General features: G+C 42.1%; 1 protein-coding gene across 6 annotated transcripts in view; it reads left to right on the top strand.

Moving 5' to 3' along the window:
• Positions 1-15,057, top strand: part of tmc8 (transmembrane channel like 8) — an 87,014-nt gene extending 71,957 nt beyond the window's left edge. For 3 of the 6 annotated variants that reach the window (XM_031894630.1, XM_031894632.1, XM_031894631.1), the window contains 4 exons: positions 646-829; positions 4,731-4,861; positions 10,436-10,594; positions 12,219-13,437. In XM_031894630.1, the coding sequence (XP_031750490.1) occupies positions 646-829; positions 4,731-4,861; positions 10,436-10,594; positions 12,219-12,411 (667 nt within the window). In that variant the 3' untranslated portion in view covers positions 12,412-13,437. Of the gene's footprint in view, positions 1-645; positions 830-4,730; positions 4,862-10,435; positions 10,595-12,218; positions 13,438-13,596 lie in introns of those variants that run through there. The other 3 variants (XM_031894634.1, XM_031894633.1, XM_031894635.1) reach the window with 3 other exon arrangements.
• The last annotated feature ends 274 nt before the right edge of the window (positions 15,058-15,331 follow it).

Genomic DNA, 15,331 nt, shown 5'->3' with positions numbered 1-15,331 from the left:
GAAACCCTACTATTTATCGGAGGCTTTCATTTTACTTTAATTATTGTTTAGTGGGTCGCATAAGACGTGCTTTATAGGAAATATCATACCACTTACTTATACATTGTGCAAAGCACTGTTTATTAAAGTTCCTAGTAGGAAAAGTGTGTCCATCTCAGATCATTGGAAGACATGATGCAAAGTATCAATTAAAGCTCTGAGAGCTGGGTTTTAGGAAGCCACTCCAAGGTGCATCACAATGACAAAATAGTGGAGGGAGAGTGAGGATCCTATGCATAAAATCCAGAGAAGAGATCTACACTTATATCATGCCACCACTAAAAATTAAATGGAATGAAAGCCTATTTAAAAAATACAGGACTGAACCATTAACCCCCTGATGGCATGGGGGTAAGTTGACATCTCTTTAAAGAGTACAAAGCTGCCAAACATTGATTCTAAATAAATAAATCATTGATACTAAATAAACTTGGGCTAAAAGTATGCATTTGTACCTAACGATTTGCTATGACCTTATTTTGGAGGATGTGGTAACATAATGTATTGATACATGTTGTGCACATATTTTCTGGAGTTGTGGTATCCTTTCTAGTGTCCCCAACTAAGAATAGTCTGTCTCTTTACGCCAAGTTCTTTTCATCTCAGATTGATGGCTTCCTGTTGCCAGTGCTGGCTAATCTCATGGCTGAACCAGGAACAGTTCCAGCTTCCTCAGAATGTTCTGGACACTGTATATGGGCAGACCCTGGTGTGGGGTGGCTTGTTTTATGTTCCACTTCTTTCGTTGCTCAATATAATCTTCATCTTCATCACATTCTATGTTAAAAAGGTGGGTTTGACGTGAAGTTGTTTTACTGCCTTCTCCAGGTTCTACTTGTTTCATTTATTCCTAGTGAGACAGGTAGGAGTCTGTGATGGGGTCAGAGAAATGACTGAGGCCAAAGTATTGCCACATTTATATGCAGGGGAACCCAGAGAGGCTGCTAATATATGACTGGACGGGGGGAGATTCTCGGGAGCAATTTTCACAATGTAACTAGGAAAACATGAGCTAAGAGATCTGGGCTGTAAACAGGACAAGGATAGAGAGTTTCAACCTGCTCACTGTCTGTCTGCTATCCTGTGCAGTCTGTCTGTAATCACTGCATTGCTCTGCGCTTTCACACAACTTGTACTAGGAATAATGCAACAAACAGAGCACACAGGAGAGCACAGATACCTATATAGAATTAGTCCTGGATGTTTTTGTGGAAGCTGCCACACTGGATCTGTGATATTTATGATTCCCATATACTACTGGAATCTAGCAGACAAATACATTTGGAAAACAGTGCCTTCTTGGCTGTATTAGTTACATTTGTGCAATGGAACTCTCAAACATGGGGATTGCAGTGTTTTCCTTAGCAAGAAGAAAATATTTTAGGGCTCTGGCTGGTGGGCCCTTGATTGATCTGGTTGCAGGGCTGCTAATTTGGAGGGGGGGGGGGGCTGTGGTTCCAGGCCTGGTGTTAGTAATGCTTTGTCCACTTGAACTGTAGCTCACAAAACAGGTTTATTGAATTAAGAAGATTATTTCTTTCAGTGTGTAAATGAGACAAATAGAGACATAGACCCGATCTTGGTTAGAGCATAGAAGGTCTTCTGATGTCCTTCAGGAGGAAAGACCTGAAGTACAGAATCTAATGGTCTTAAACAATATACAAGGATATATCGTTTAAGGCCATAGGCTTGTATTCATACTATTCTGAGGTTCTATGCCATAGCCCCACAGCATTTTGCTGTGTTTTACATGGTCTGAAACGTGATTCTTCTGTCATACTAAAGATCATATTATCTGTTTCTCCATAGTCGCCCCGTGGGGCCCCCTATATTTCCTGTCCCCCAGCAATAACAGAGCCTGTTTTCTCTATAGTTACACCCCTGCTTTTCAGTAAAAAGATTGGTGAGTTTGTATCACAGTAGTCATGCTTAAAAAAAATACATCCAACTAATCTTTTTTCCCAGCAATTCCTACCTAACTGCTAGCTGCTCATTTGTGTACTGCACACAAGAAGTGTGGCCAGAAATGTTGGTACTGCATACTTGTGTTTGTGGGGAAAGCCCCATAGTTTCTGATGGTGGCCCTGTCAGGTTGTCTGGTAAGCCCCAGTCTGACACTGTAGCTAGTGTCTTAGGCTGGCTATAGTGGCAGATATTGGTGGCCGACTTGGACACTATTGTTAGCCTTGTAGTTAGGCTGAAACTTTGGCCTTTCTCACTGATAAATGATTAGGCCACTGGCCCTGGCCCTGGCCCTGCCTGTTTTAGCCCAACACTTGGGTTACCAAATCTACCTGTCTATTGCCAGCTTTAGTTATAAACCAAAGCATGACTGCTGATACAAGTAGACAGGAGTTAAGGTAGCCATACATTACCAGATCTGCTGACCTAGTGAGTTGCTAGACAATCAGATCAGGGCCACCCAAGAGCAGGGCCAAATTGGGAAGATCCGATGTTGGACTGGAGCAGCATGGAAAGCTGTGCAGGGGAAAGAAGATGCAGACACTTAAGCTCCTGCCCCCCCTTCCCAAGTCTTCAGCTCACTTACACCAGGGGACCCAATTAATTAAGTGCAGCACTGCAGGGCCTCTTGGGGGAAGGTTCATGACTGGGTGGGGCCCAGACACCCCCGTCCTACACTGCTACAAGGATGTAAGGATGTGAAGATGTGGTCCTCTTTCATTGAGATTTTTACATTTGACAGGCATGTCAGTGAGCCCCATACATGGGCCAGTAAGCTGCCCAGAGGGCCCTCTTAACCGAGGATGCATTCCTCTATTTAAGCACAAATGATTACCATATCTTTTTCAAAATGTAAGGCTGTGGTTTACATTTAAGTTACCTTTTAGTATGTTATAGAGTGTTCTATTTCTAGCAACTGTGAAATTGGTTTTCATTATTTATTTCTTATAGTTATACAATTATTTGCCTCCTTCTTCTACATCTTTCCAGGTTTCAAATAGGGGTCACTGACACCAGCAGCCAAAAAACTATTGCTCTGTGAGGCTACAATTTTATTGCAATTGTTGCTTTTTATTCCTTATATTTATATGCGGGCCCTCTAATATTCATATTCATATCTCTCCTTCCAACTGTTGCCTGGTTGCTAGAGTAAATAAGACCCTGGCAACCAGATAACTGCTAAAATACCAAATGGAGAGCTGCTGAACAAAAAGCTAAACAATTGTAAACCCATAAAATATAAAAATTGAAGAACAATTGTACATTGTGTTAGAACAGTTCTGTCCAACTTCTGTGGTGCTGAGGACCAGAATTTCTCTAGCATACATAGTGGAGGGCCGCTAATAGAATCCATTTTTGGCCACTCCCTTTTTTTTAAATTGCACCCACTTCAAACCACACCCATGTTATCACAATGGTGGTAGCGCAGCAAAAACTCAAATGCTAGGTCCTCACTGCGGGGATATAAACCATTATTCATATGTGAAAGAATTATATAATGGCATATTAAGACACACCCTTAAATCCATATGCCTCCTCCTCCCCTGTGGATAGCACAGCAACCCCCAGCACATAATTTCACATCTTAGGGACCATTTAATGGCTATTTCCAACTGCTAACAAACTCCCTGAACAAACCCCTGCCAATTTCACCTCCCACAGGCAGCTTAAGGCAGGCAGAGTATGGCACACACAGGCAGTACTCTGCCTGACCTATGCTGCCTGTGTGTGCCATGCTATGTCTGCTCTATGCTGCCTGTGTGTGCCATACTCTGCCTGCCCTACCCTGCCTGTGTGTGCCATACTTTGCCTGCCCTACCCTGCCTGTGTGTGCCATACTCTACCTGCCCTATGCTGCCTGTGTGTGCCATACTCTGCCTACCCTGTGCTGCCTATGTGCCATACTCTGCCTACCTTAGCTGTCTGTGTGTGCCATACTCTGCCTGCCCTATGCTGCCTGTGTGTGCCATACTCTGCCTGCCCTATGCTGCCTGTGTGTGCCATACTCTGCCTGCCCTTATTCTGCCTGTGTGTGCCATGCTCTGTCTGCCCTTAGCTGCTTGTGTGCCATGCTGGGTCTGCCCTTAGCTGCCTGTGTGTGCCATGCTCTGTCTGCCCTATGCTGCCTGTGTGTGCCATATACACAGGCAGCATTGGTCAGGTAGTACATTCAGTGACACAATGCTGGCACTTCTGAGGTGTGAACAGGTGAACAATGCAGTGGGTGAAAAATGCAGATATTAAAAAGTGTGAACAGTACAGGGGATTACATGTTTAAACAATACAGGGGCATTACAGCTTGAATCTAAAGTGTGAACCATGCAGGGGGCCAGTTAATCTCAGTACTGATACCATTAAATCTTAAACAAAGGTAAACCATCAAAGCAGCCAGGCAGGAGGGGGGGCCAGGCCACCAGTTGAACAGCACTGTGTTAGAATATCAACGTCTACATCATATTAAATGTTAATTTAAAGGTGAACGACATCTTTAATTAAACTAATTGCTTAGTCTACACGGCACCAGCATGGTAAAGCTTTTTTTTTTTTAAATTTACATTCATTTACATTTTAGAGCTTTAATATAAGGATAGTTATGAACAGAATTTGTTTTATAGACAGCAACTTTAAATTCACAAAATTCCACCCAATTATATATATATATTTCTCACAGTATCTATTAAATGAATTTCACAGATCAAGACTAATGCTCTTTTTTAATCTTTCTCCAGTATTATCTCTACCATCTGTGTGATTCACCCCGGAAATTATTCAGAGCATCCACTTTAAGAATCCTCTTTTACTTTGTTTTGTTCCTGGGTCTGCTGACTGTTTATTTACCTTTGATTTATATTGTGACAAGGTGAGAGGGCGCTTCAAGGGTAGGGTTCTTTTTATATCTTGGGTCTGACAATCATTTCCACTTGCTTATGCTGGGAAAAAGTAAGAGGAGGTTGTAAATAAAAGAAGACCAGCAAGGATAGGAGAGTTGAGTAATGTGAGAAGAGATTGGTGAAAATATTTGGAGAGCTGAGAGCCAACGCATTGCCTGTTAGCGCAGATGTGGCCATTTATGTGCAAGCTGGGAAACCATTCATCCACACACACTTCCATTTGCACTGACTGGCATCTCATTGGCCTAGGAGCAGACACACAGCTAGGGTTGCCACCTGTTTGGGTTGGGAAATGAAGAATGTGGCTAGGCCTATGTGAAATTTCAAAATTAGATATAAAAAAATCTGTGTTTTTGAAAAACGTTTTTCAATGCTGGAGAAGTTCTATTAATTGATGTGTTCTGAAAAAAACATGTTTTCCCATGACAGTATTCCTTTAAGATACTCGCTGTGAATTTTTCTGTCAACATGGCAGAGCACTATTAAGAATTCCTCTTTGGAATTCTGCCTGAGGAGTAAGTGCAACCCTTTAATTAAAGGTATGGGATCTATTATACAGAAATCAGATCAATCGTCCAGAAAGCTCAAATACTGCAATGCTAATTAAGAAAAGCAATTCCTCATTTTTGACTGATTTTCTTTCTATTTCTGTAATAATAATGTACTTGGTGATAACTAATTATCTAGCAAATTGTGTCTAAGTGATGCAATAACCCTGGCCCTGCATCATAATCTCTGCTAAAGTTGCCACCTGCACGATCAAGTTGATAGAAGCGCATAAAAATAGAACAAAAACAAAATCTAATTCAAAAACATTTAAATAAATAAATTTAGAATCACTAAATAGGACAAACACCTAATAGTGCTCTGTGACAAAAAGTGTTGCCAGGTGTAATACCAACTCAAACTAGAAAGGGAAGTTTGAGAACAAACTTCATGTTGGGTTGAAAAACGTGAAGTCACTGAATGAAATCTGATCTGTTGTTGGCTCTGCCCACTTTCTCCGACCTTGGACCACAGTTATATAGTAAAACCACTGTGCAAAGTTTGGGGACCCTGGTTTTAATAGTGTCAGAATGGCAGCAATTTAAATTTCCCCACTGAAAGTCAAGTGACATCTGACTGTTGTCCAGCCCACATTTTCTAACATGGAACTGCAGTTACCCAGCGACTAACTCTGCAAAGTTTAGGGGCCCTAGGATTAATAGTTACAGAACGGCAGCAGTTTAAATTTAAACCAATAAAAGTCAATAGATACATTTTGATTGGTGGTTGGTGGGTGTGCCCACTTTTTCTAACCTTGAGTCGAAGTCACCCAGTGACAAACAGTGGGCACCCTGGCATAAATAGTGTGAGAATGACAGCATTTTAAATTTAAACCAATAAAATTCAAAGGATGAAATCTGATTGGCTGTTAGTGGCCCAACCCACTTTTCCTATTTTTGAACTGCAGTCCCACGGTGACCAACTGTGCAAAGTTTGGGGATTTAGGCATAAAAATTGTGAGACTGACAGCATTTTACACTTCACCATTGAAAGTAAATAGGTGAAATGTGATTGGCTGGTGCCTCCTCCTCCTTTTTTCTAACTTTGAACGGCAAATATCCAGTGAGTAACTCTGGAAAGTATAACAACTCTGGAAAGTTTAAGTATCTGGAATTAATACTTAAATAATGGCATCAGTTAAATATAAACCAATGAAATTTAATGGGTGGAAATGGGTTGGCTGTTGGTGGCTCCGCCCACTTGTTCTAACACTGAATATGTAGTCAGCCAGTGACTGACTTTGCAAAGTTTGGGAACCCTAACATAAATAGTGTGAGAAAGGCAGTATTTTAAATTTAAACCAAAAAAATTAAATAGGTGAAGTATAGGTGTTGGCCCCACTCCCTTTTCTAAACTTGGAACATAGTCACCCAGTGAGAAACTGTGCAAAGTTTGGGGACCCTGACATTAAACATGTGAGAATGGCAACAGTTAAAATTTCCCCACTGAAAACAATGAAAGAAATGTGATTGGCTTTTGCGGCCCCGTCCACTTTTTCTAACCTTGAGTACGAAGTCAGCCAGTGACTGAATGTGCAAAGTTTGGGAACCCTGACACATAACCAATAAAATTAAATAGGTTAAATCTGATTGGCTGTTGGTGGCTCCGCCCACTTTTTCAAAACTAAAACTGCAGTCCCCTAGTGACCAACTGTGAAAAATTTGGGGGCCCTGGTATTAATTCTGTGAGAAAAGCAGCAGGTTGAATTTCCCCATTGAAAGTCAATAGGTAAAATCTGATTGGCTGTTGGTGGCCCCACCCACTTAAAAAAATACAAAAAACCTTAAATGCGTAGTCACCCAGTGACTGACTATGCAAAGTTTGGGAACCCTTGCAACAAACCAATAAAAATCAATAGGTGAAATGTGATTGGCTGTTGGTGGCTCTGCCCACTTTTCAAAACTAAAACTGCAGTCCCCTAGTGACCAACTCTGAAAAGTTTGGGGGCCCTGGTGTTATTACTGTGAGAATGGCAGCAGGTTGAATTTCCCCATTGAAAGTCAATAGGTAAAATCCGATTGGCTGTTGGTGGCCCCACCCACTTAAAAAAATACAAAAAACCTTAAATGCGTAGTCACCCAGTGACTGACTATGCAAAGTTTGGGAACCCTGACAACAAACCAATAAAAATCAATAGGTGAAATCTGATTGGCTGTTGGTGGCACCGCCCACTTTTCAAAATTAAAACTGCAGTCCCCTAGTGACCAACTGTGAAAAGTTTGGGGGCCCTGGTGTTAATTCTGTGAGAATGGCAGCAGGTTGAATTTCCCCATTAAAAGTCAATAGGTGAAATCTGATTGGCTGTTGGTGGCTCCGCCCACTTTTAATAACTAAAACTGCAGTCCCCTAGTGACCAACTGTGAAAAGTTTGGGGACCCTGGGGTTAATACTGTGAGAATGGCAGCAGGTTGAATTTCCCCATTGAAACTCAATAGGTAAACCCTGATTGGCTGTTGGTGGCCCCGCCCACTTTTTCCTACCTGGTGCCTAACTTTGGGGACCCTGGTGTTATTACTGTGAGAATGGCAGCAGGTTGAATTTTTGCCAAATCAATAGGTAAAATCTGATTGGCTGTTCACAGCTCCGCCCACTTTTTGGCATCCAACAATCATCATATTTTGATTCAGGCTGAGCCCGTGACTGTGTGATTCAAGTTTGGGGAGTGTAGCCTCAAAGCTTTAAGATTGGCAGCAGTTTCAATTTCCCTATTAAAGTCAATGGGTAAAATTTGATTGGCTGTTGTTGGTCCCTCCCACTTTGGGGTCATCCAACAAATGTCGCTGTTTCATTCGGGGTGACCCCATGATTATGTGATTCAAGTTTGGGGGGTGTAGCTTCAAAGCTGTAAGTGTGGCAGCAGTTTGAAAATGTTCCCTGTCAAAGTCAATGGAAAAATTGGGGGGTTCGGAGCGGCGCCACAAAAAGACGGGGGGCGCAATCGCTTAGAAAAGCACAAGCAACCTGCTCCGCTATAGGGCGAAGAAGTGTGGGGAGTTTGGGTATTGTACCCCTAAAACTGTAGGAGGAGTAGCGTTTAGAAAATGGGGGGCGCTAAGAATAATAATAAGAAGAAGCGGAAGAATAAGTCGAAGAACAGTATGTTGGGGTTTTCAACCCAACATAATAATCCAATATATATGCTCACTCAAATAATCCAATATATATGCTCACCAGACATAATTGGAATTAAGCAAAAAGATACCCAAAGCAGGCATTGATTGCAGTGGAAACTCACTCCTCAATAAAAGCAGAATGGAGATCGGAAATAGTGTAAAAACGTTTAATAACAAATCCCCTGCTGTTGTTATTAAACGTTTTTACACTATTTCCGATCTCCATTCTGCTTTTATTGAGGAGTGAGTTTCCACTACAATCAATGCCTGCTTTGGGTACCTTTTTGCTTCATTCCAATTATGTCTGGTGAGCATATACTGTATATTGGATTATTTGAGTTGGTATTACACCTGGCAACACTTTTTGTCACAGAGCACTATTAGGTGTTTGTCCTATTTAGTGATTCTAAATGTATTTCTCTATTTAAATGTTTTTGCACTAGATTTTGTTTTTGTTCTATTTTTATGCGCTTCCATCAACTTGATCGTGCACATACTTGAAGCCCATTTAGAAGGGGGGTTGTCTTTAAGAGGAAGCAGCACACGTTTGCACTACTTCATGGCACTGAAGACTCCATCTATAGAATCATCACCAAGAAGCGCTGAGTATTGAGTGTTCTACCCTAAGACTTTAAAGTTGCCACCTGTCTGATTTTGACCCAGACAGCGCTACCAGAAACTGGCAGGATTCTCTAAGATTGGCCAATCACAGAGGGCCACATCATAGCCCTGCCCTTGTGATGTCAGCAGCTCGCCCATGTGATGCCACACCTCCCCGGAGTTCCCGTGCAGGAGAGGTGGCAACCCTAACCCACCAGTCATTATTGTGCCTGCCTGTGATGTCATCATACCAACCCCCCAGCATCACTGCCCCACCCCCTTCGTTTGGGTTTAGCCACCGGCAAAGGATTTTGGCACTTCTGGGCCAAAATCCTTTTCGTATTTCTGTACCCAGGCAACGCAGTGCCAGTCAGTGCAGGGAGAAAAGCACGAGAAGTGCCCCCTACCTGCTTTACCACCCCAGGCAGCATAGGGCAGGAAGAGTACGGCACACACTGCCAGCATAGGACAGGCAGAGTATGGCACACACAGGCATCATAGGGCAGGCAAAGTATGGCACACACAGGCCTGCCCTATGCTGCCTGTGTGTGCAATACTCTGCCTGCCCTATGCTGCCTGTGTGTGCCATAATATACCTACCCTACCCTGCCTGTGTGTGCCATACTCTGCCTGCCCTATCCCACCTGTGTGCGCCATACTCTGCCTGCCCTTATAGCTGTCTGTGTGTGCCATACCCTGTCTGCCCTACACTACCTGTGTGTGCCATACCCTGTCTGCCCTACACTACCTGTGTGTGCCATACTCTGCCTGCCCTTAGCTGCCTGTGTGTGCCATACTCTGCCTGCCCTTAGCTGCCTGTGTGTGCCTGCCATACACATAGGCAGTGCATATAGTGACACAATGCTGGCACTGTTCTGAGGTGTGAACAGTGCGGGTGATTACAGTCTGTGCTTGAGGTGTGAACACTGCAGGGGATGAACAATGCAGAAATAAAAAAGGTGTGAACAGTACAGGGGATTACATGTTTAAACAATACAGGGGAATTATAACCTGAATCTGAGGTGTGAACAATGCAGGGGGCCAGTTAATCTCAGTTCTGATACCATTTAAAGTTTACACAAAGGTAAGACATTAAAGCAGCCAGACAGGTGGGGGCCACACAGAGGGAGGGTCGCAGGCCACCAGTTGGACAGCACTAGAATATCAAATTCAAAGACTAGCCCTGCAATAACTGTATACCAGTGATGTAACTATCTGCACTTATTCTTTTTCATTTATTTCTATTTGTGTCCTCTAATTTTATATTGCAAATCTTTTTCTTAGCGCCCGCCCATCTCCCTCATGTGGTCCTTTTACCAACCATAGAACATCATGGGAGGCTGTTCAGAACATGACAAGGTCTGCGCTTCCAGCAGCCGCCCTTTCTGCCTTGGAATACCTCACATCATACCTTTGTGCATATGCCTTGCTGTTTGTCCTGAGGTAGTAACATATTGGTTTTTAGATTTCCAAATCTCTAGCAAGCTATTCAAGTGCAGCACTTCATAAATAAAATGTTATGAAAGGGTAAAACTAAATTGACATGAATAAGGAATCAAAGCATACTGATCTACAGTACAAACATTATATTGTCTTGTCAGGTTAGACAACACAGAGGTTCATTAGCCAAGCTCTGGTATTGAAGTATTGAAGTCTCTATACTTTTTTATGCATTTTACCTTAATGGGGTAGGTCACCTTTAAAGGGGTGTTCACCTTTTAGTATGTTATAGAATGTCTCATTCGTAGCAACTCTGCAATTGGTCTTCATTATTTATTTTTATGCTTTTGAATTATTTGCCTTTCTCTTCTGACTCTTTCCAGCTTTTAAATGGGGGTCACTGACCCAAATAGCTAAAAACTATTGCTCTATGAGGCTACAATTTGTATTTTATTGTTATTGTTACTTTTTATTGCTTATTTTATTTAGGACCTCCTCTATTTATTTTCCTAAATTTTGTTGAATTTAGGAAAAACTGCACCATTGCCACCAGATAAACTGTACCATTGCCACCAGATAGCTGCAAAAATGCCCAACTGGAGAGCTGCTGAACTAAACCCTAAATAACTGAAAAACCGTAAAAACACATAAAATGAAGACCAGCTGCAAATTCTCTCTATCAATGTCTACATCATACTAAAAGTTAATTAAAAGGTGAATTACCCCTTTAAGTTTACATTTAGTATGTTAAAGAATTGCCAGTTCCAAGCAACTTGGCAATTGGTCTTTATTTTTTATAGTTTTAAAGTATTTGCCTTCCTCTTCTAACTCTTTGCAGTTTTTAAATGGGGGTCACTGACCCTGGCAGAGGGCTCCATAAGGCTACAGTTTTATTGTTACTTTTACTTTTGATTACTTATCTTACTATTCAGGCTCTCTCCTAGTCATCTTCCAGTCTCTCATTCAAACCACAACCTGGTTGCCAAGGTAATCTGGATCCTAGCAACCAGCTAACTGCTAAAATTCCAAACTGTCTCAGAATATTACTCTCTACATCATTCTAAAAGCACTAAATACTCAAAGATGAACCACCCCTTTAAATAAATGGTAAAGTATGTGGTCTATAGGAGGGAGGGGTCATTTACAAAGTGCTAGCACAAAGTTTGCCACAGTCACTGTGTGAATGTATGCCATTAGGTACTTATGTCTAAAGCCACTCTTGCACATAATTGTGCTGGGCATCTGTTCATTCCTCTTGTTAAATAATGTATATTTCTCTTTATTTACTAACTCTTCTTGCACCTTATAAAGAAAAGGGGACAAGAGTGCCCATTGACACTGGGGGAACCCAGGAGCTATAAACGTAGGCTGAGAATCCAGCCCTACACTTGAATCATCGCTCTTCGGTGTCTGCACCTAGAGCCACGGCATCGGTCCAGGTGCAGGCACACAGAGAGGATTTCAGAGCAAAATACATGCTCACGTTTCCAAGTTGAAATCTGCCTTGTGTGCCTTCACTTGGTACCCTTTGAACTTTTAGGAAAAGGAAAATAAATGAAAGGACAATGTAAACCGTTAAATATTGTATATTTCCCTTTATTTACTAACTTCTCTTCTTCTCTCACAGCCTTCTACTTACCTTCTATATTTCCCAAGTGTGCCAGTCTGAACACATCATAGAGCTGTTGAAGGATAATTTATCCAATGTATGTTGTGGGGTGGTTCTTTTGATGGTGGTGGGGTTGATGATGTGTACTTCTTGTGTGATTTTTGTTGATTTTACTCTTTCTAGCAAATCCAGGATAAACATTTTTTGGTAACAAGATTAAGAGAAGAACATCAACCTCAGGGACAAGAGGTTTCAGAAAGCAATTAAGATATTCCTGTTATGCATGGTATGGAATAATGCTACCCTCTGTTTGAAACATTGTAAATGGACACTGAAAAATCATAACCATTTCTATAGCAGGACATCCAATTACTGTAGTCACACATGGATCCAATACATTAAAATAGCTCTACATTTTCCTCAGTGCCGGCCATTAGTGATCTTACAGAAACTTAGAAGTTTGTGTACCTTCTAGAATGGGGCACAAGGACCTCTGTCTCCCCCAGCAGTTCTGTATTTATGAGGAGCAGGTGGGCAGCGCAAATAGATGACCCCCCCACCACCACCCCCAACTTCCAGATTTCAAATTACTGCTTGTAGGAAATTGGCCAATCAAATGCCTACTATAACCCTTTTATTACCTTGGTGTCTAAAAAAATTTGAAAAGAAAGCTACTCCTGTGTCTGTGGGTGGCAAGGTTAGATTGGGCTACTGGGCAAAAAACAGTGGGCCTGACCCTTTTGGCCCTACCACCTGCCCATATCCCACTCCACCACCCATCAGAGTCAGACTGGGTTACTCAAGGGCCCCCACTGCCACTCCTGCTCCGCTGCTTACTTGCTGTTAAAAAATAAAGCCATCGCAGGAGCGGCAGTGGGCCCTTTTGGAGACCTAGGCACACCAAGTGGCAAAAGCCTTGAGATTTAGTTTTAAAAATTGTTTAGAATTTGAAATGTTAAGGAGTTAAACAGATGTACATAGCAGCCAGTAGGGTGTCACTGTTGTTAAGGACATATAAAGGAATGTGCTATTGCATGATTGTCTACAAAAGATTGTCTATAAAGATGAACTTCCCATTTAACACCAAAACACAAATAATACAGGAAGAAGGCTGGAAAGCAGAACTAGCTGCCCATGAAATGTTTATTTGAGCCTGATTTGCTCATTGCCAAGTCACACATGACAAACAGCCATGTTGTTCAAATTAAATGCGTTATAAATAAATGCTTCATCCTTCTTCTGGTTATTTGAGTTAGTACTAAAACATTGGCATTTAATAGAATAGGCCTCTAATTATGCGTTGGATTTGTCTGGCAGGGTCTTTGGTGAATAAAACAATCATAGTACAAGCACAAAATACATTGTGATTTGAAATGCCTGTATATTTTTGCCTTAGGACCACCATCAAAGGTTTTTCTACCACAGATGTCAAACTAACAGGCCTATGGTTTTCTGGCTGAGAACGGGACCGCTTTTTTAAATAAAGGCAAAAGGATTCCAATTCACAAATCTCTGGTACAATGCCAGACATGGCAGATTAATGTAAGATTTATACGTAAAGTGGTTTGGCAACTGGACACGTACAACAGCACTGAAGCCTTTTGAGTTGGGTTTATTAAAACACAGCCTAAATTAACCAGTTTCCCATTAGTGTAAACAGAAAAAACTCGTTAAAACCCTTTGCCTTTTCCCCTGTTCTGTCAACCAATATAGCTGACTTCAATACCTTGAATCCCAAACTCCTCCGATATGTTGACTCCCAAACTCCTGCTTCATTTTCAGTTTGTCTGATTTTAATTTTACATGCTTGTTTGTCATTCTTTCATAGCCTTTAGGACTCAAGTTAGCCTTCAGTGTGTGTCAAGCCCTGGACAATTTCAGTTCAACCCATGGGGGGGGGGGGGGGGGGGTAGGGGGGTGAGCCTACACATTGCTCATTACTAGTTCAAGCCATTCCACTAGCTGATTTGCTTTACGTGAGCCTGCAATTGTTATCTGAATAGATGTCCATGAAGAGCAGAAAGCTGGGAGTTAATGCTGATAGGACATGCCAGCTTCCTGGCAGTGGACAGTGAGCATGCAGTGCCACACAGGCTGTACATCACATTGCACACCCAGTATGCTGAGCCACAAGCTGTTGCACCGGGTGTGTGCTGCGGGGATGCTGCTGCTGGGGATGATGCTAAAGCTGGGATCTGCTGTGGATTCCTGCAGCTGGACAGGAAGGTACAATCTCTTCTCCATCTACACCACCCATGAACCTCCATCTACAAAACTGCAGTCTCTGTATTAGGTCTAATGCTGCACATTTGACTGTAACTGTATCTTATTGAGCAAGAGCATGCATCTTTGCTTATATCAATGCAAACACTTCTGCAATTGGTCAGTTGCAGAACCATCTCCAAAGAGAATATTTCCTGCTACGGTCAAAACCAGGAATCCGTAGGCATTTAGCAATTACATGTATCTTCTGAAACATAGATATTATATATCAAATATAATGTACCATTAAGTCAGGGCTGTAGTCACGCTTTGTGTGTATGCTTTTCATTGTGTGTGTGAGTGTCTTAGTATGTGAAGTTTGTGTGTGCTTATTATAGAACAAGAGGAAGCAGGACTGAGCACACTTGCACATTTGGTCTTGTTTCCTATTTGTCACCTTTAGACTATATATATGGGTGCCTTTAGTACCAGGCATTCTGCATTGGTTCAATTTACCATTCATTGTGTTTACACATATCATGTTTACATATCATCAACTTTGTACCACATATTGTTACCAATTCTTTTAAGGGCTCTGGCACACGAGGAGATTTGTCACCTGCGTTTTTTTCCCCCTGGCGCTTTGGCGACAAGTTGCCACGACAATACCCACGAAGAGATTTCATGCGAGTTGAGCTCCAGGCGATCTGCTACCCATGGTACACTTAACAGTTAACCCCCCCTCATGTTTACTCAAGTCGCTCAGAAAAGGGTCTGTGTGCGATTTGAAACAGCAGGCGATTTGAAGTAGCCTCGTATGTTTTGACGCTGGCGATTTCCATTGATTTAGCATTGGCGTCTTGTCGCTCGTCTTGTCGCCAAATCGCTCTTTTAAAATCGCCAGCGACAAATCTCCTTGTGTGCCAGAG

Source organism: Xenopus tropicalis, chromosome 10, assembly GCF_000004195.4.
Source record: "Xenopus tropicalis strain Nigerian chromosome 10, UCB_Xtro_10.0, whole genome shotgun sequence".
NCBI lineage: Eukaryota > Metazoa > Chordata > Amphibia > Anura > Pipidae > Xenopus > Xenopus tropicalis.
Note: the sequence above shows the minus strand (reverse complement) of the source record. Positions and strands in the feature narration are given on the sequence as shown.